General features: G+C 35.1%; 3 protein-coding genes across 4 annotated transcripts in view; 1 reads left to right on the forward strand and 2 right to left on the reverse strand.

Moving 5' to 3' along the window:
- The window catches only part of Slc38a6 (solute carrier family 38 member 6), a 56,781-nt gene extending 49,241 nt beyond the window's left edge, over positions 1 to 7,540 (reverse strand). Inside the window, exons 1-3 of the mRNA XM_076850394.2 lie at positions 7,327 to 7,540; positions 6,029 to 6,159; positions 2,529 to 2,602 (exon numbers count right to left, since the gene is read on the reverse strand). Coding sequence (XP_076706509.2) covers positions 2,529 to 2,602; positions 6,029 to 6,159; positions 7,327 to 7,434 — 313 coding nt within the window. The 5' untranslated portion in view covers positions 7,435 to 7,540. The remainder of the gene's footprint in view (positions 1 to 2,528; positions 2,603 to 6,028; positions 6,160 to 7,326) is intronic.
- A 60-nt stretch (positions 7,541 to 7,600) lies between these two features.
- On the forward strand, positions 7,601 to 17,698 carry Trmt5 (tRNA methyltransferase 5). Of its 2 annotated transcripts, none has more exons than XM_076850398.2 (5): positions 7,601 to 7,685; positions 8,789 to 9,444; positions 11,427 to 11,551; positions 12,790 to 13,441; positions 13,750 to 17,698. In XM_076850398.2, exons 1-5 carry the CDS (start codon positions 7,681 to 7,683, stop codon positions 13,833 to 13,835), a joined length of 1,524 nt encoding a protein of 507 aa, XP_076706513.2. In that variant the 5' UTR covers positions 7,601 to 7,680; the 3' UTR covers positions 13,836 to 17,698. The 2 variants fall into 2 exon arrangements, with proteins under 2 accessions (XP_076706513.2, XP_076706514.2); XM_076850399.2 differs by lacking the exon at positions 7,601 to 7,685 and adding an exon at positions 7,794 to 7,874.
- Positions 17,507 to 19,534, reverse strand: part of Mnat1 (MNAT1 component of CDK activating kinase) — a 221,933-nt gene continuing 219,905 nt past the window's right edge. Inside the window, exon 8 of the mRNA XM_076850400.2 lies at positions 17,507 to 17,972. Within this exon, the coding sequence (XP_076706515.1) occupies positions 17,852 to 17,972 (121 nt within the window). The 3' untranslated portion in view covers positions 17,507 to 17,851. The remainder of the gene's footprint in view (positions 17,973 to 19,534) is intronic.

Here is a 19,534-nt window from a genome sequence, read left to right on the forward strand (position 1 = left end):
AAGGCTAATGAGAATAAGATACCTTATATGCTACCTCAGCTCCCAAGAAAAGTCCTGCTAGACCCAATCCTATATAAAATCCAAAACAAGAGAATTTCATGTGAAGAAATACTTTGGTTTTTAATCAAGATAAATATTTCTCTTCACTTTTTACCTCCAGACAAAGAAATTATTTTGTAAAGACTTAAAATACCTCTTTTTCTGAATAATGATTCCAATACAAACATTGTAACTAGTTTATGACAGTCCAACAAACCAATAGCAAAAATTAGCTACATTAATTCTCTAGACTTATGCCAATGTATTGGGGAGGGAGAGGGAGCCTACCTCCAGAGAATTACAATGACTGAAGGAATTCAATCAATGGAAGACACGTGCATCAGTTCAGTACATATGAAGAACCATGAAAAAGTTAGTTCACGGACCCAAGTAAGCTACAAAAGTCAAAGAAAAAGAAAAAAGAGAAAGAGCTGTTTTCACTTTATATGCCCAAGAGTTACAGAAAAGAAGAGGAGGCAGTGTTAGAATTTTAAAGTTCAATACAGATGAACTAAAAGGAGAGGGAAAAAAATCAACATTATTTAGATAGCTCCATTAAGTTGAATACTACTTCCCCAAATTAAATTTAATAAAGCATTTTAGTTAAAGAAAACAATTGCCACAGAGCATTAATTTTTTAATAGAATTCATCAAAAGAACTTATTACAATGTTAAATAAACTATCACAATTCAGTGAAAGTAATTTTCACACAAATAAGCAAAATTTCAAAATTAAAATTTTAGTTAAGATTCAGCAGGATATACAAATATATTTATCTAAAACTATTATTTGAGATGTGGTTATAAACAACTTTCTGCTTTGCATTGTTTCCTAGCATTTTCATCTGTCTACACATTCACCTATGAGCAGAGACATGCATCTGTAGGCAAGATGACTAAAGCAATGGTACATATTACATTTATGAACTATGAATCCTAGTTGTTTTTCCATTAAAAATCACACAGAGGGCTTGCTAAGAAATCTGTTTATAAAACAAGATTGAGGGCTGGGGATGTGGCTCAAGCGGTAGCACGCTCGCCTGGCATGTGTGCGGCCCGGGTTCGATCCTCAGCACCACATACAAAGATGTTGTGTCCACCGAAAACTAAAAATAAATAAATATATTAAAAAAAAAAAAACAAGATTGACAGGTGTTTCTGATGAATAGACAAGTTTTAGGAAAACAAACTTGAGCAATGGTTTTAGAACTATGTTCTGAAGAGTTTTAAAATTCTCCAAAAATATCTTTGGATTTCTTTCACCTGTTTAAGTCCAGAATAAGCCAATTTTTGTTGTTGTTGTTGGGTACCAGGAATTGAACTCAGGGGCACTCAACCACTGAGCCACATCTCCAGTCCTATTTTGTATTTTATTTAGAGACAGGATCTCACTGAGCTGCTTAGTGCCTCAATTTTGCTGAGGCTGGCTTTGAACTTGTGATGCTCCTGTCTTAGCATCCCAAGCTGCTAGGATTACAGGCATGTACCACCGTGCCTGGTCCAGAAAAAGCCTATTTTTAAAATCTATTTATGTATCTATTCTGCTTCTAAAAGTATGAAAGCTATACAACCAGACAGAGCTAAGTGAACTCTCCAATGTGGAAATTCAACTCCTGATTTTGGCATCAAAACTGATCTAATCCAAGGATAAAAGAGACTGAACAGATAAAAGACCAGACCAGGAACAATGGCTATAGGATATGTGTTAATGTCAAAAGGAAAACCTTATAAAGGTAGTTGTGTAATTCATATATTTTTATTATTACAAATTTAAATAACTTATACATAATAAAGTTCCAAACGGAAAAAAAATATACACACATATATTGTATTAATTGCACATACTTCTGTCAATTAAGAAAAATTACCTTATTCGAGACTTGTAAGTAAAAATATCAAGCATATTAAAATAAATTCAAAGCTTTATGACCTTGCCTCCTAAAATCCTAGTTCTGCCACTCCAAGCTCTGTCTAGAAGACAGACAGAAGGCAGGGAAGGAAGTTATAAATCTGAGAAGGTGTTCTCCTTAAGGAAATGATCAACCAAGGAGAAATAAGATCATAATGAATATTGTTGCTTCCCTGTAAGCATATGCTTTGAACACCTCTTAGGTGCCTCCTTTAGTCTACTCTAACTCAGAAAACAACATTGTGCTTTGTGGTGGAAAGCAGTTAAAATGCTAGTCTCCTTCTTCTGTCCTGTGCTTGGATATTTCCCCATAGGACTTGGCCTATATAGCCTGGCTTTTGAAATTTTTCATTTCAACCACTCTATGTATTAATGGAAATTAGATTCTGTGTGTGTGTGTGAGTGCATGTGTACGCAGCTGCTGGAGACTGAACCCAGGGCCTGCATGCTGAACATACATTCTACTACTAACCTACACTCTTGGCTCTAGCAATTAAGATTTGAGATATCCAATCCTATACGTAAACACAAACTCAGGGCACTGCTTCATCAAATGAACCAGCATGGTAATTTTACTCACCTGTCTGAATACACATACTAAGCAGGAGATGAACTGAGTAAGAACCCAGGAGAGCAACCATCAGCAGCAATAAACTAAAATATAAGGGAACACATAGTCAAATCTCACCAGAAGTGTCTCTTTCTTAATGGCATCTCATTACAAAAGCAAATTTCTTTACATTCAAATGTTCACAGGAACTATCTCTGAGTTATAGAAGTATAGTAGAAATTAAGAAGATAGTTTTCTACTCTTCTTTATTTACCAAGATTTTTATTTAAATGAAAACTACTGCTTTTAAAATTAAAAAAAAATGAGAAACAAGGTTTATTAAAAAAAAAAAGAAAACTTCCTTATTTTACATTCTTGTCTGCTGACTGCTGGTTCAGCCATTCAATGATTTTGATACTTCCCTTTTGTGACTAGTTTTGTCCTATTCTAAGCCTAACAAAATTTTAGTTATGAAATCTCACTGTCTTTGCTCTTCCCTCTCACCCTCCTTCCCATTCCAATGATGTGGACCTCCTTACCATATCTTCATCTATAATATTGAGACCATATTTCCTAGCATCTATTAAAAACACATTCATTCTCCAAATCAAACCAAAACAATTCAGTAAACACACTTCTAATGATGCAATTTGAAAACTGTGCAAACAATGTAATTAGTGGAGTCCTCTCAACAGCATTATAAAAAGAAACAACTACTTATTCTCAGAAAGATAGTAGGATAAGCTTTTAGCTATAGAGCTATCCCCAGGGTTACTCCAATAGTTAAAAAAATTCTATCTTTGTGGTTCACTTAATACTTGTTAATAACAGTTTAACATCACCCAAAGGGACAGATGATATGATTCAGTGAGCCCACATCTATGCTAGACCTTGATATATAAAATATAATTTCTCACAGCGAACCAAAAAATAAGTCCTATAATTATGACTTGCCTACAGTGTCACATATATTTTTGTGTTAAAATTATGAAAGTCTGTGAACACATCCCACAACAAAAGCAAGATGGGATATTTAAAAGTTGATTTGTTTATCAAAAATTTTGGAATAAAAGAAAGAAAGATACCCAAACAAATCTTTGTATTTTAAATTTTCCAGTAAAGTAAATCTACTTTTAACGGTAAAACAAAATAAACTTGAATTTCATGCATTCAATTTGCCATGGAGCTAGATGCTAAAGATAAGGTCTAGTTCTAAAGGATTTCAGGGTTTAGTGGGAAAGTAACAAACAAATTGTTATAATAAATTATAATAACATTATGAATATACACAAAGTATTGTGGAAAGCACAGAAAGGCCAGAAAGCCTTCTATTTGGGGCTAATTGGCCTATGAGCTAAGTCTTAAAAGATGCAAAGGAATAGGCATAGAATACCTGGCTTCAGAAAGTGAAATGAGACTACTTAACAATAGGAGAAAGAGAGGAGATGAAGAGAAATGAAAACAGTATGTGTTTTATTTGCACTAAAAAAATTGCTATTTATAAGTAAGCTGCATAGCTAATGATATGGTTTGGACCTAAAATGTCCCTCAAAGGATCATGTATTGAAGGCTTAGTCCCAATGCAGCAATGTTGAGAAGTGGGGCTTTTGAGAAGTTATTGGATCATAAAGACTCCAACTTTACCAATGGATTAATCCAACTGATGGTCAAAATTGAATGGGATATTGAGAGGTGGTGGAAACTGCAGGAGGAGGAACCTATTAAAGTAAGTGGATTTTTGAGGGACATGCCCTTGTGGACAGTATCTTATACCCGTGGTGCTCCTCCCCCTGCTTCCTGACTGCTGTGAAGTAAGCAGCTTCTCTCTACCATCTTTCCACCATGAGATACTGCCTCACCAAAGGCCCAGAAACAGCGCAGCCAATAGACCATGGACTGAAATCTCTTAAATCACAAGCCAAAATAAATCTTTCCTCCTTTGTTTTCTCAGGTATTTTCACAGTGATGAAAAGCTGATTAACAGAGCTAACAAAAATTTGCCATGCTTTTGGATACAGACATGTACTGCATAACAACATTCTGGGTTGATGAACTACATATAGAATGGTGGTCCCATAAAATTATAATGAATGTGAAATATTACTATCACCTTGTGATATCATAGCTGTTTTATCATATTGCATTCACAAGTTCATGGTTATGCTGGGGTAAACAAACCTCTTGCACTTCCAGTCATACAAAAGTGTAGCATATACTATTATGTATAATATATAATACTTGATAATGTAATAAATGACTGTGGTACTGGTTTATGCTTTTACCATGCTATAAATGTTATCTACAGTGTATTCCTACTTACATGAATAAAACTTAACTATAAAAAACAGCCTCAGACATGTCTTTCAGAGGTATTCCTGAAAAGGGCATTGTTACCATAGGAGACAACAGCTCCATGTGTGAAACTGCCCCTGGAGACTTCTAGGAGGGACAATATATGGAGGTAGAAGATAATGATACTGATTATCCTGACCCTGTGTAGGTCTAGGCTCATTTGGGTGTTTGTATCTCAGTTTTTAACTAAAAATTAAATAGGAGAACAAAAAAAATTTTAGGAAAAAAACTTAATAGAATGAGGATATAAAGAAAAAACATATTTTTTGCATAGCTATACAAGTGTTTGTGTTTTAAGCCAACTATTATCTTATTATCTTATTTGCCTATATTATTCAGTATTGTAACATGCTATCCAGGTTTATAGCACAGGAACAACAGGTGGAATACAGCCTAGGCTAAAAGAGCCAAAAAGTTTAAATTTTTTTAAAAGTTTATAGAGTAAAAATGTTACTATCAGCTAAGGTTATTTATTACTGAAGAGAAAAAACTTTTTTTATAAATATATTTTAACCTAAAAGTACAATGTTTATAAAGCATACAGCAGTATACAATAATGTTCTAGGCCTTCATATTCATCACCACTGACTCACCCAGAGCAATTTTTAGTCCTGTAAGTTCCATTCATGTTTTTTGCCCTATACAGGGGCATTATGATGATGATGATGATGATGATGATATTGCTGCTGCTGCTGGGGATTGAACCCAGGGCCTTGTGCATGTGAGGGAAGCACTCTACCAAGTGAGCTATATCTCCAACCCCAGGTGCATTATTTTTATACTGTTTTTACTGTATCTTTTCTATGTTTGTTGAGATACACATACTATTCTGTTATAATTGCCTATAGTATTCAGTATTGTAACGTGCTATCCAGGTTTATAGCACAGGAATAACAGATGAAATACAGCCTACGTATGTAGTACCATCTACATTTGTATTGTGTGATATTCACACAACAATGAAATTGCCTAAAAATTCCTCAAACACATCCCCCTCATTAAGCAATTTATGACTGCATACAGCATCCAAGCTACAGATTAGCAAAAAGGGTAGCAAAAAAATCACTAAAATCTCAGAAATAATTTTAACAGAAATTGTATAATTGTAGCTGCTGGAACCTAACTTTTTTTCTTCTCAATGTACAATCAAAATGAAATTAAAAGAAAAAAAAACTCACCTAAATCCAAGGATACCTGTATTAGCCATAACATAAGCTAAGCCAAGGATGCCACTTCCCATGATGGCATTCATCAAATTAAAGACTGAGAAACCAAAGGAAACTCCTGGGGATACCTGTCTGTGAAGTTCCTGTAAGCACAGAAATTTAATAGTGTTAAATATCTGGAGAGTAAAGTTCAAATTTTGCCCAGTAAATCACTAAGAGGTTATGAAGATCATCTCCCACAAACAAGAAGGCTTTGCAGGACATGCTAGTTGCTTAATCAGAACAGATTTTCTTTTGTGTCCTTCTCACCTCCTAGAGATACAGCTTCAGGAATCTGGTTTCCTAGGAAAATCATCTCTCCCAGTACAGAGGCCAGGTGGGCTTCAGGAAGAGACATGACTAATCTTGTGACTACAAGATAGGAATGGGATGGGGACTGAGAGGAGGAACATGGACTCAGCTCATGTGATTCCTTAAGAAACCCTGAGTCAGCTTGTGGAAGTGCTGTCCACAGCTGTTCTTCCTATTACTAAGGCTACAAAATCAAATCTTTATTTTTATACTTAATGTATTTAGTTCTCCCAATTGGAACAATGGTTAGGAATACCTTGCAGTGGCAATATAATAAATAGAAACAATTCAAGATTCTTTGGCAAGTATATCCCTGAGAATACCCTGTCCCCAAATAGCAGTTGGGAGCAAAACTCTCCAAGAACTTCAGTTAAAAAGCGGAGGTGCAGGCTGTGGACACAGCTCAGTGGTAGAACACATGCCATAAGACCATGAGTCAATATATTTAGCACGGCAAAAATAACTAAATAAAAAAAGGGAAATGTTATGTGTGCTTATTACCAGGCAACCTCCATTCCTTCACCACTACAGATCTCCGTATTGAGATGTTCATAGCCCTCCAATAACTAAGTCAAGAAAAGAAACATCTCATTACTCTTGCAAAGACCTCACAAAACTGGTGGAGGACACTGGAAGGCAACAAGGACACTAACAAACAGCGATGGTGGCTCAATCCCGTCGGGTGCCCAACCTCCCTCCACTCAGTGCTGCATCTCTTCCACCTGAGCCGGTACAGAAAGAAAACTTAAACTTTTCTCCCTAGAATGTGGGAGGTTGCGGCCACACTCGTAAGCCTGAGGATCTCATCTGAGTCTCGGCTGCTGCCTTTGGGACCCACTGGAAGGCTCCAACTTTATGCCTCTCCCCACGCCTCCCCGGTCTTTTCCAGTTCTTATTTGGCAGGCACTTAAGGGGTGCTGCAAGGCGTCAGCGCCGGCGCCAGAGCGGAGCCCACTTACGTTGCTTAGCAACGGGCTCAACTCTTCGGCCGCCGCCACCTCTTCAGATGGCTGGGAAGAGACGAGCCAGCCCTGCTCAGCGTTGATGCTCCCCCCAAACGCTTCCATGCCACTCCTTTGTGGACTACCGGGTCCATCCGCGTGCCTCAACTCTTGCTCTACGCTCCAGGCGTTAATCGCTCCAGAGGCGGAGTTACGGGCCCGACCCTTCCGGGTTCCGGTACCTCACTAGGGCAAGGAAGAAAGGAGCCAGTCGTCGTGATTTGATGACGGTGCCCCTCCGCGGCGAAGAGTGATGACGTCATCGAAGGCTAGCCAAACCATCTGCGACCCATTTTCGAGCCGCACCAGAGCATGAGGTGAGAGGGGTCTGGTCTTCAAGCCAGCTGCCAGAGCGACCCTGGAATTGGGAAGATGCAATTGGTGAGGTGGCAGCCGCGGGACCCTTGATAGTGCAGCCCTGGGGCGGCACGTCGCCTTGGCCGCTGGAGCGTGGAAGTGCTGCGAGGCCACCCTGCCGTCCGGTTTAGCTTGGGTTGGAGTACTGGGTAATAAGCAATCTGCTTAAAATGCTGTTTTATACCAACTTTTAGCCACATTTACAAATGGGACAACGGGACTCAAATTTACCAAGCATCACCCACCTGGGTAAAAGTGCTAGACGCAATTTGAATCCTGAGTGTGAGGTTTGACTTTGTCGCTTTACAGGATTCTGGTGCCGAGCCCTTTCCCCTTACAATTACTTGTTTGCTATTTTAGGAAACAAAGTGAACGACAGTGTTTAAAACATTCAGGAAAGCCCCTTGTCCTCAAAATACCCTAGACTCTGGTTTAAAGTTAGGGCATGTGGCAGTAAAGCACGGAAGACAAACAACAATATACTGTATTAGGAACACAAGCACTAAGGTCAGTCTTACCTGGTTTTAGTCCTTGCTCGACTACTTACCAGCAAAGGACTTTGAGTGAGTTAACTTACTTCTGAGCCTTCGCTTACGCAGGTCTTTTACAAAATGAGGATGCAACCCTATACACCTCCCGATATTTATAATATAGCATCTGATACAATAAGCACCCACAAGTGTATCCAGTAGCACTATATTGCTATTGGTAATATCGTATATAATAATCATTTCATCTAAACATGACACTTTAAGTCAAACATCAGGCTTCCAATCCCAAATGCATTCTGTAGATTCAAAGGATTATTGAGTATAGGGAGGCAGATGGATCACTAATGATGTAGCATAATGTGGGATGAAAGTCCACATTTTTTACTATTTATAAAAGTCATATTCTGGAAAAGATAGTATACTTCTCCCATAGATTGTTTTATTTATGAGAATTTAGGTTGTTTGAAGCTAATAGTTTTATCTCAAAAGTCATTGTGAATGTGTTCATTTGTAGCTTTGTGGTATTTTTAAAATGGATGCTTTCTTTCTTTTTCTTTCTTTCTTTTTTAAAGAGTTGTATGGAGGCCATTTATATTCTCAAGAAGACTTCTGAAAGTGGAAAACTGTAATGCAACTGTATCAGAATTGCTGATCCCACTAGCATGGATAACAGTGACACAAAAGCTTAGGAAAGTGCCTGATATTTTCTTTTGGGGTCAAAGAAAAAGATTCTCAACCATGCCAGAAATAGAAGCAAATAAAAGAGACTCTGAGTTATTTTCACCACCTTCTGATGTTCGAGGAATGATGAAACTTGATAGAACAGCTTTTAAAAAGACAGTCACCATTCCAGTGCTTAAAGTGAGGAAAGAAATAGTCAGCAGATTGATGCGATCCCTTAAAAGGGTAGCACTGCAGCGCCCAGGCATAAAGCGGGTGATTGAAGATCCAGAAGATGAAGAAAGTAGACTAATTATGTTGGATCCCTATAAAATGTTTACTTGTGATTCCTTTGAGAAAGCAGAACTCAGTACTTTAAAGCAACTTAATGTCAATCCACAGATTTCTAAATATAGTTTGGAACTAACTTATGACAACTTTAAGTCAGAAGAAATCTTGAGAGCTGTGCTTCCTAAAGGTCAAGATGTGATTTCAGGGTTTAGCCGAGTTGGACATATTGCACACCTGAATCTTCGAGATCATCAGCTCCCTTTCAAGCATTTAATTGGTAGGTGAGTTGTAGTGATGTTCATGTACTAGAAAACAAATGGCAAATTCTATTTTCATTTCTTAATTTTTTTGCAATGCCAGATTATAGAAGCAGAACAGTTTATCATTGTAATTTTAAGCCAGATCTCCAGCCACATATCTTCTTCTGAGGGCCATTTTGGAATAACCTTTCCTGAGTCAGCAGTCTCTACATGCTGGTCCAGGTTTTTATGTACACCAATACAGAAAAATTTGTTCTATCTTGAAAAGAATTCTTCCTTTTGGTGCACAAGACTATTAGGCCCTTGGTACAATATTCAGTACTAAGTTTCATGAATTTGAGTATTGTATCGTCAAAAGTACAACATTGCTTACTTTATGTGTTCATTGATTCAACTAATTAAACCTCTTCTATATGTTACTCACCATACTTTTTTTTTTTTAGTGTTCCTAGCTTTTTAGAAATAATGTTTATGTGTGTCCTGTATCTGTAGCTCCAGATTTAAACTTGAGACCTTGATTCTTTAGGATAAAAAACAGAAGACTAATCAAAATTATCCTTATCCTTATAGAAATATTTGATATCCATGCATTCTTCAGATTACTTAAGAATAAGAGTAATTTTCAGAACTTCTGGGAATTACTTTCAGCTTTAAAAGGTGTAGTATACAGTACTTTTCATGGTAGAATTTTAGAACTGTGCTGTTAGGCATTTCCTTTGTTTTTAATTGATGAAAGGGATTGATAATGCCTAATGGTAACATAATAAATACTTAAGCAGATCCTTATAATTGTAACTGATATCAAGTATAGGATTTCCTATAGTCATTGTCTACCCTAACTCAAACATTACTATCTCATTTCTACTTTTAACGTCTCATAAAGAGGCACTCAAAATTTAAAAAGAAAATATTTCCATATAGTAGTAATTTTAAACCTTTTATCATAGAACTTAAGAATTACTTTTTATTTTTAAAATTTCATTAGTCATTTAAAATAAACTTGAATACTTGAAAATTGAGTTCAGTTACCTGAAGCAGAATAGAATAAAAGTAACAATTGATTAGAGTTAGATATTATTCAGAATCAGGTATCTAATTATTGGGAAAATTAAGACAAATTCTGATTGTATTTGAGCATATTTCTGTTACTGAGTACTTTTTACTAACAAATTATCTTTCCTTATGCAATGAGGTACAGATAGATATATAGATGATGATAAACTTTTGAAGTACTGACAAAAAACAGACTTCAGTTAAAAAGCATCAGTATGCCATTTCTGATGTACTTTATAGCTTTTCTGCTGTGATATTACAATTGAAGTAAATAATGTTTTATTTAGATAACTCTAAAAGAGTCTCATTGTTGTTGGAAACATTGTTTTGCTGACGTAGATTTCCAAAGTGGAGGCACTGGTTTCAAACCCACAGTAAAACAAACATTTGGTTTGAGGCCAGTGGGGACAGGCAGATGTTTTTGCTGGTGTTTTCTGAGACCATTTGTTGCCAGTGTATTCGCATCTCTTCTTTCCTTTCTTTACAATTCCTTATGGTCTACCTTTTTTGCTCACTTGATGTACATTTGAGAAGATTTAATAAAAACATGGAAAAATAAGCCAGGTGCTGGTGGCCTATGCCTTTAATCCCAGCTATTTGGGTGGTTGAGGTAGAAAAGATGGAAAGTATGAGACCATCCTGAACAATCTGGCAAGACTTTGTCTCAAAAAAATAAAAAAAGGCTGGAGACAGCCAAGTGAGCACTGCTGGGTTCAATCCTCAGAAATGGAAAAAAAAAAAAAAAAGTACCCATATATTTTTTTGTATTAGAGACTGTCAGATATTAATTTTAGTAATCTGTTGAATTTTTAGAATTGTATGCAACATTACACACATCATAGTTTTAAATCTTTAAACCGAGGAAAAGACAATTCATTTAATATTTCCACTAGCTTTTGTTCTGCAACCAGCAGGCAATTTTTATTATGAATTTTTCATCTTTTAGGCCAAGTTATGATTGACAAAAATCCAGGAATCACCTCAGCAGTAAATAAAATCAATAATATTGACAATACATACCGAAATTTCCAAATGGAAGTGCTATCTGGAGAAGAGAACATGCTGACCAAGGTACAAAATCTTTTGTTTTTTTCTAGTATGGTGTATATCAAGAATAATGTTTAGAATTGTAATAGATAGATAAAAAAGATTTAAAGTATTTATAACATCAAATATTAATAAGTTGATTGTGTACATTTATGTACTATTGATGGAATGATATTCACAGATAAAACCTCTATCATTAAATATTTTTTATCTCTGTAATTGTTAAAATAAATTGCCCATTGACAGGTTAACTGACAAAAAAAAAGCAAGTTGTAGGATAAAGACATATTTAAACCTTCCCGGTTACACCAAGAGATACTTTTAGTTGGCAGAGACTTGCAAAAACATTTCCAACTCTGGAACGTTTGATGAGGTTGGAAGGGCAACAAAAATACGTTCAAATTTGAAATTAAGGTCCAGGAAAGGTGGAGATATTTTACTGGATTTATATGTTAGGAACTTTCTAGTCTTTGATTTTTTTTCCTCAATAAAATAAGGGTATTAACACAATGGCTGAGTCTTATTCCACGATTATAATTTTATTTTCTGTCTTCAAACATGTCTGTGATAGACCCCAAAGAAACTACTTTTGTTCAAGACTCGGCACCACTGTATGTATTTAGTTTATCCATGAAAACTCAAATTTGGGAAAAGAAATAACAATATGGGAATGATTACTCTATAAACTGGCTCTCGATTATAGACATGAAATTTGCGAAGTTCAAATAACTGTCTAAAAATAGTAAAGTACCTCAAAACTTAATGACACAGCTACCATTGCCTCCCTTTTACTAACTGAAAACTATAAAAAAAGGAAAGCTTGTTTGCTATGCAGAATTGCTATCTATAGTTTAGTTTAGCTACTTATTATAAAGATGTGTGTGTTGTGTTGTTTTAAATGATGTTTTTTCTCTCCATCTTTGACATAAGAGTCTAGTTAAACCAGTCAGCTAGTTGGCCTTTCTGAAAATTTCCTCATGTGATCTGAAAATGACTCCATGATCTTTTGGGATTGAGGTAGATGACTATTTGACATTGAGGACCTTCCTCATGAAAAAGTCCAATTCAAGATATTAACTGGCCCCAAGAATAGCATAAACACCAGAATTCTAATTAAAGTGCCTTTAAATGCACTGTTACTTCTCTAATAGTAGTAAATTTAAATGTGTGTGTGCTCATGTGACTAGGCATACCTTTCCAAAATCAGTGGCTGGAATTTAGGACCAAGCAGATTGACTAAAAACATTATATGACTTTTTCAGGTTCGGGAAAACAACTACACCTATGAATTTGATTTTTCAAAAGTCTATTGGAATCCTCGTCTCTCCACAGAACACAGCCGTATCACAGAACTTCTAAAGCCTGGGGATGTCCTATTTGATGTTTTTGCTGGAGTTGGGCCCTTTGCTGTTCCAGCAGCAAAGAAAAACTGCACTGTATTTGCCAATGATCTTAATCCTGAATCCCATAAATGGCTGTTACACAATTGTAAATTAAATAAAGTAGACCAAAAGGTGAAAGTCTTCAACTTGGATGGTAAAGACTTTCTCCAAGGACCAGTCAGAGAAGAGTTAATGCAGCAGCTAGCACTGCCAAAAGAAAGAAAACACTCTGTCCACATTGTCATGAATTTGCCAGCAAAGGCTATAGAGTTTCTCTGTGCTTTCAAATCACTTTTAGATGGGCAGCCATGCAGCAGTGACCTCCTTCCCATAGTACACTGTTACAGCTTTTCTAAAGATGTTAATCCTGCTAAAGATGTTCAGCAACAAGCTGGAGCAGTGTTAGGCATTTCCTTGGAAGCATGCAGTTCAGTTCATCTAGTAAGAAATGTGGCCCCTAACAAGGAAATGCTCTGCATCACCTTTCAGATTCCTGCTTCTATACTCTACAAGAACCAGACCATAAATCTAGGTGAGAAATTTCTGGAGAATTTAATGAAACTATAATACCTTGTAGCTTTCTTTGGGATACACTGTTAAATTTGGAAATTGCTTCTAGTTCATTATTTTGGTTCACACCCCTTGCCATTCAATTTTGACTTGTTTCTCCAAATGTTCAATTAAACAGAATTCTATTTCATTCAAGTAATAAATCCACAGGAATGTTATTTCATATCTAAATTGGCCATATTACAATTCTTAAAAAATGCCTGTATTTTTTAATAGTACTTTCAACTGTTAAGTATCTTATCTAAAATATGTTTTCTGCTTTTATTACAGAGTATGGTGAAGATCCACCTCTTAAACGGCAAAAGACAGATAATGTCTTTTCAGAAGGAAACACACAAATTGCTTCAAGCACTTAATTGTAAATGTTTTTCCCATCTGCCCACTAGACTTATATGTAATGAAATACAACTTATGTGATTTCATAAAATTGTAGCATCCTTTACTATTTAACCCTTATACTTGGCCCTGCTATTTTATAAACTGTCACCAAATTAAAATTTAACTAAATGTACTAACTATATTTTTATCTAAATTATACTATGTAATTATTTTATAATCTAAATTACATCTGTTTATCCGTTAAATACACTTAAATATTGTCTGTCTTAGGAAGTCGTTTTTGAAGATAGAGTAATTGCTATCTACCTAGGAAGGTACTAATAACACATTTTAGTCATATTTAGTGAAAGAGTATAGTTATTTTATGTAAGTACTTCTTTAGTACTGGTTATCACTATAAAAAGTCATCAAAATATGATATTACTTAGAGCAGGGACACACAAACCACATTCTACAGGCTGAATCTGGCCCATCACCTGTTTGTAGTATTGGTTCACCACCTTTCTGGCCTTCAACCTGAGATTCAAATGGTTGCATTTTGTGACATGTGAAAAACATGAAATTTGAGTTTCAGTGTACATAATTTTTTTTTTAATATTTACCTTTTTTAGTTGTAGTTTAACATAATACCTTTATTTATTTCTTTATTTTTATGTGGTGCTGAGGATCGAACCCAGGGCCTTGCATGTGCTAGGCGAGCACTCTACCACTGAGCCACAACCCTAGCCCGTACATAAAGTTTTACTGGAACATCCCCTACTCATGTTTTCATACTGTCTATAGCTACTTTCTTAATACAGCAGCAAAGTGAACAGTTGCACCACAGTCTTACCGTGACACATCTTCATACTGTTGCTTACCATACTACAAATCACAGTGACATGGATGTAGTAACCATGTATACATATATATGCCATATATACAGCCCAGCCACAAGCTTTTTTATTATCGGTACATACTTATATCAGGACAAGAAAAGTGGACTTGGAATGTTGTGCTTTGAAAGCACAGTGGAGTGTGAATTATTTCAACACTGAATTAGATGACAAAAATCTATAGCTAACTGAAAACAATACAATATGCATTACTACCACCAGACAAAGCACTTGTCACAGTTTGATCTTTCCCAGAATGTTCTGTAGTTGAAACACATAGCATGTATCCCTTTCAGGAGTGAATTAGAACCCTTCTTTCTTGCCGAAATGCACTGAAATTCAAAACTGTTTTGAAACTCAACCCAAGAACTGTATGCTGATGTTAGGCTGGAAAGTACATGTATAAATGATGTTCATATCAACCCTTAATTAGATAGAATATATTGTAATTATAAAGAAAACAATATTTAAATGCTTCATTTAGTATTTTAACTCTTACCCTTTTCACTTAGAATGGGTAAATAAATGTGTTATTTCATTATTTAAATCTAGGCTCACCTTAAACTTTTAGATGTGATCTCAAGTAAATTCTTGATGAAACCACTAGAAAATAACAGCTAGAAAACTCATTGGATACAATTTTTAAAAATTTGATAACTTTTTAACAGATTCTTGCCACCTTAATTGGATTTTTAAAATTATTTTTTTACCACCTGTGGACCACCAAAAGATAGCTTCTAAGAAAAGCTTTTAGAAGAAATATTTATGTATTCCATTCTTTTAATATCTGCTTAAAAAGAAGGTAGTTGTTAGCAAAATAATTTCAATATAATGACTTTCTCAGAACTTCTCAGGATATCAACAAGATCATTTAGTTCACGTCATTTATGTCCCATAGAAGGTCAAGATACTTGTTCTTTAAACCTTCCTAGAAGTCTTACGAAGTCTGACTACCCAGACCTGGGTTTAGCAGAGCTGTTATTTATATACTTGACAGTTTAACAATTATCGCTAGAGTATGGACTCTGGAGCCTGACCACTTGGGTTCAAATCCCAGCTCTGCTATTTTTATGTTGTATTAACTTCTGGCAAGTTACTTAACTTGCATTTCCTCGTCTGTTAAAATAGGGAAAATATTAGCACTGTTGTAAGGATTAAGTAATACATAAAGCAGAGAGAAAAGTGCCTGGAAAATATGTAATACAGTACTTTGTTGATCATTTCTGCTGTAGTATTACAAAATACTAAAAGGCTGGGGATTAAAGAGTTGAAAGATTTGTAAAGTTTTTGTGTTTGAGAGGAAATCATTGGAAGGGAAGGAGATAAGCCCATCAGTTTAGAATATTTCTGTTGTCATTAGGTTATCTTTTCACCATTCCATTTCATTTAATAGGTCAGTTAACTTCTAAGGCAGGCTCAAAATCAGTCTTTAAAGCCTTTGAAATGTTTTTATTAGCCTTTGCAATGTTTTATTTGAATGATTTCTTTCTTTTTTTTTTTTTTTTTTTTTTTGTGCCAGTAGGGATTTTACACAGGGGTGTTCTATCACTGAGTTATACTCCCAGCCCCTTTTAATTTTTATTTTGAGACAGGGTCTCGCTGAATTGCCAAGGCTACCCTAGAACCTGTGATCCTTTTGCCTCAGACTCCAGAGTTGCTGGAATTAGGTGCAGACCACTATGTCTGGCTTATTCTCTTTAAATAGATTTTTTTTTTTTTTTTTGCAGTTGAGTGCAGCAAAGCCTAAACTGTGAGTTCAATGTTCTCACTATTCTTTGAACAGATTTATAGGTTGTAGTATCAAAAATAAATCTTCCATTGGTCATACCTAATAGATAAAAGGAATAGGACAAGCACCCTGGTAGGGTATAGCTAGAATTGGACTTATATTAAAAACAAACCAACCTGTTCTAATTCTGGCTTTCTATTAATTTGTGCATATGATCTTGGCCTAGTCAATTTATTTAATACCTTGGTTTTCTCATTTTATCAAAGACAGAAGTGTAATTAAGATAAAAATGTACTCCTGAAATTAATCCCTATATAAGGCAGTGTTGTGACACACAAATATTCCACCGTAATATAACAAGTCTTGTTTTCCATAACTTTTGACCCATATAATTGACTTCTATTGTGATAGTGATATGGCAGGAAATCATTTAATTTCTTTGATGCTATGTTCATATGCAGTGGCCTATGTAACAGATTTATACAAGGTATCTGAGATACTGCAAATGTCCATCCTATTCACAATCAAACTCTAAGCAAAACCTTGGTATAATAAAAGCCTTTGAAGTTATCAATGGAAAACTACATCAGAGCCTAAATTTACACATAGGTAAATTTCATTTTAAATGTATGTTTTCTAGTCTCTAACATTTCGACATAAAATGAGCTCACATTGGAGGTGAAAGGTGCCGTTTAAGTATAAGTTTTAGTAACTTACTTCTTTGAATCTGTCATTAAAGCAGGTTAATGTTAATGCTGTGCTCTGGTTTATCCTGCATATGCCTCACAGCTGGGAACCATAACACCTTGATCAAGGTTTCCCTCACTTTTCACTGCTGAAAACAGGCCCTGAATTCTTAATATTAAGGGAGTAACATTATCACAGGTCAGGTTTTACTTGCCACAACCTGCTGGTAGAATGGAATATATCCACTTGTCTGGACTGGTATTAAGAAGACATTAGAAAAAAAGAAATTTTATGAGAAGAAATAATAGACTTGGATATTAACACTGAATGTTGTAATCAAAATGGCATTTTAAAATGTGTTCAAGTAAAACACTGCAATAAAAGAAAAACCACAAAATGTACTATAAAGTCTAGCTTTATTTTTTAAAAGATTTTACAAGTCTGTCAACCTTAAACATACATAGGTGAATTATTTATTCCTCTCATCAGATGAGAAGCAATGCCTCAATCCTGTCAGAAAAAAAAATACATAAGTAAAAAATAAATCTTTTCACAGATAAGTATTTCCTATATTTCTCAGCTTAGTTCTGAAATTTTCTCTTTATAAATACTTTAACACAGCTGTTAGTGATAGTTCTGGTATGCAGCTGCATATGGCTATAATTTTACAAAGTCAGCTTTACTTTTTCTAGCCCCCTGGTTCGACTCCATGGTCCAAATCTTACAAATGGAGAAATAAAGGTTAACTGGGGTGCCAGAAAAGCCCACTGAATGCATCCTGTAGCGCTCTGTGACAAGCAAGAGAAGAAGTATAGCCTCCAGCAAGGTCCTGTGGAGAAGCAGCTCTGACGTGGCTTAAATACCTAGAGGGGGAAAAAACAAAGTATAACACTGATATAAAAAGCACACACAAATTGGTAACATTTTACAAAGCAAGAGCAAAACTGATTTCAATTTTAATGAGGAATTCTGAGACCGAAACGTTCAGGCTTTTTATAAGTGGATCATTACCTTTCAAAAGGAAACACAGTATATATGGAGTGTCTACACTACAACTTAATTACAGAGCAAAGAAAATTACAGTAATATTTAAAAGCATTTCTGAAGGTTTCAGATAATACTTGCTATTAATATGTTCACTGCTTCACAATTTTCAGGACTTATTTGTTGGCTTTTGTTTGGACACCTAACAAATGCTCTCTTTCTGGCATACTCAATAAATACACAGTAACAGAACACTACCATAGTACTAATATTTTTGCATAAATGCTTTAACGCAAACTCCTAAATATGTTAAAAAAATGGGGTAGGGGAGAGAGAACACACTGGTTCCTTCAAAATAATGTATTTCAAAAGTATATTTTCTTCTTTGTAGGAAGGGAAATCTTAGAAAAATCACATGTTCAAGAATTTTTTTTTAACTCTTACACTGAGTCTGAGATCAAAATAATGTCTCAAATAATAAGTACAGAAGAGACTTTTAGCCTCAAAAAAAATAGACAATTTTTCTTCAACTACAAGCAGTCTTTTCAGCAATTAAAACTTTTTTACCTTGATGAAAATAGATAAAACAGGCCTAAAAAAAAAAGGACAATCCTAGTTGGAGGTACAACTATTTAACATGACTATGAACACTACTGGAAAACAAATATTTATAGCATTGCTTTAATGTCTGGTTAGGAAACCACATTGTTTCTTCAGGTCTCAGGAAGTAAAGCAGCTTCACCTATTTTAGAATTATGGGTGTAGCAAATGAATAAATCAGGTACCAGAACATTTTAATACTTTGGAACATTTTCTACTCATTCATTCAAACTTCCTGTGCGTCAAAATCTTAATGCATGAGCAACTTATATTTCTAACATAATAAGTTGGTATTTTATTTGTATCCATATTTAATAAGCTTGTGTGAGTGAAAAGTATATGGCAACATAAGAGACCAAATAGAAAAAGTGGGCAAAATAAGATGCAGGTTAAGCTTCTGAAATTGGCTAGAATTTATTCATAATGCCACAAATTAATGTGTTAATTCTTTGCTACTCTGCCAAGGGTGAGACAAGAAAGGGGAAGGGAGAAAGGAATATTTATTGAGCAATGATTTAAAACTATTTTGGTACTATATTTATAGCAGGACAAAATATCTGCACATTCATCTCCAAAATTTGTATACTTATTTTTAGAAAATCACTATATGCTGTTATATGTAACCTTTATACACATATTTTTGTAGTAAATTATTTTAATTATTTTGAAAAAATGTGCTCTTCATATTAAAATATTATAAAATATGTATATAGAAAATTCAAAGGATGAGACAAAAAATTTAGATAAAAGTTTTGATATTTCCCCACATCCCATCTTACATACTCTCCTAGGATGCATCACACTTTGAATACTACCATTATTAAGCAGTTACTGTCAAATA

Source organism: Callospermophilus lateralis, chromosome 3, assembly GCF_048772815.1.
Source record: "Callospermophilus lateralis isolate mCalLat2 chromosome 3, mCalLat2.hap1, whole genome shotgun sequence".
Lineage (NCBI taxonomy): Eukaryota > Metazoa > Chordata > Mammalia > Rodentia > Sciuridae > Callospermophilus > Callospermophilus lateralis.

Bases quoted from the DNA above. Each gene is read 5' to 3' on its own strand.
- Trmt5 (XM_076850398.2), top strand. The intron at 11,552-12,789 runs GTACAAAATCTT...TGACTTTTTCAG, and splicing joins AAGAGAACATGCTGACCAAG to GTTCGGGAAAACAACTACAC. The intron at 13,442-13,749 runs GTGAGAAATTTC...CTTTTATTACAG, and splicing joins GAACCAGACCATAAATCTAG to AGTATGGTGAAGATCCACCT.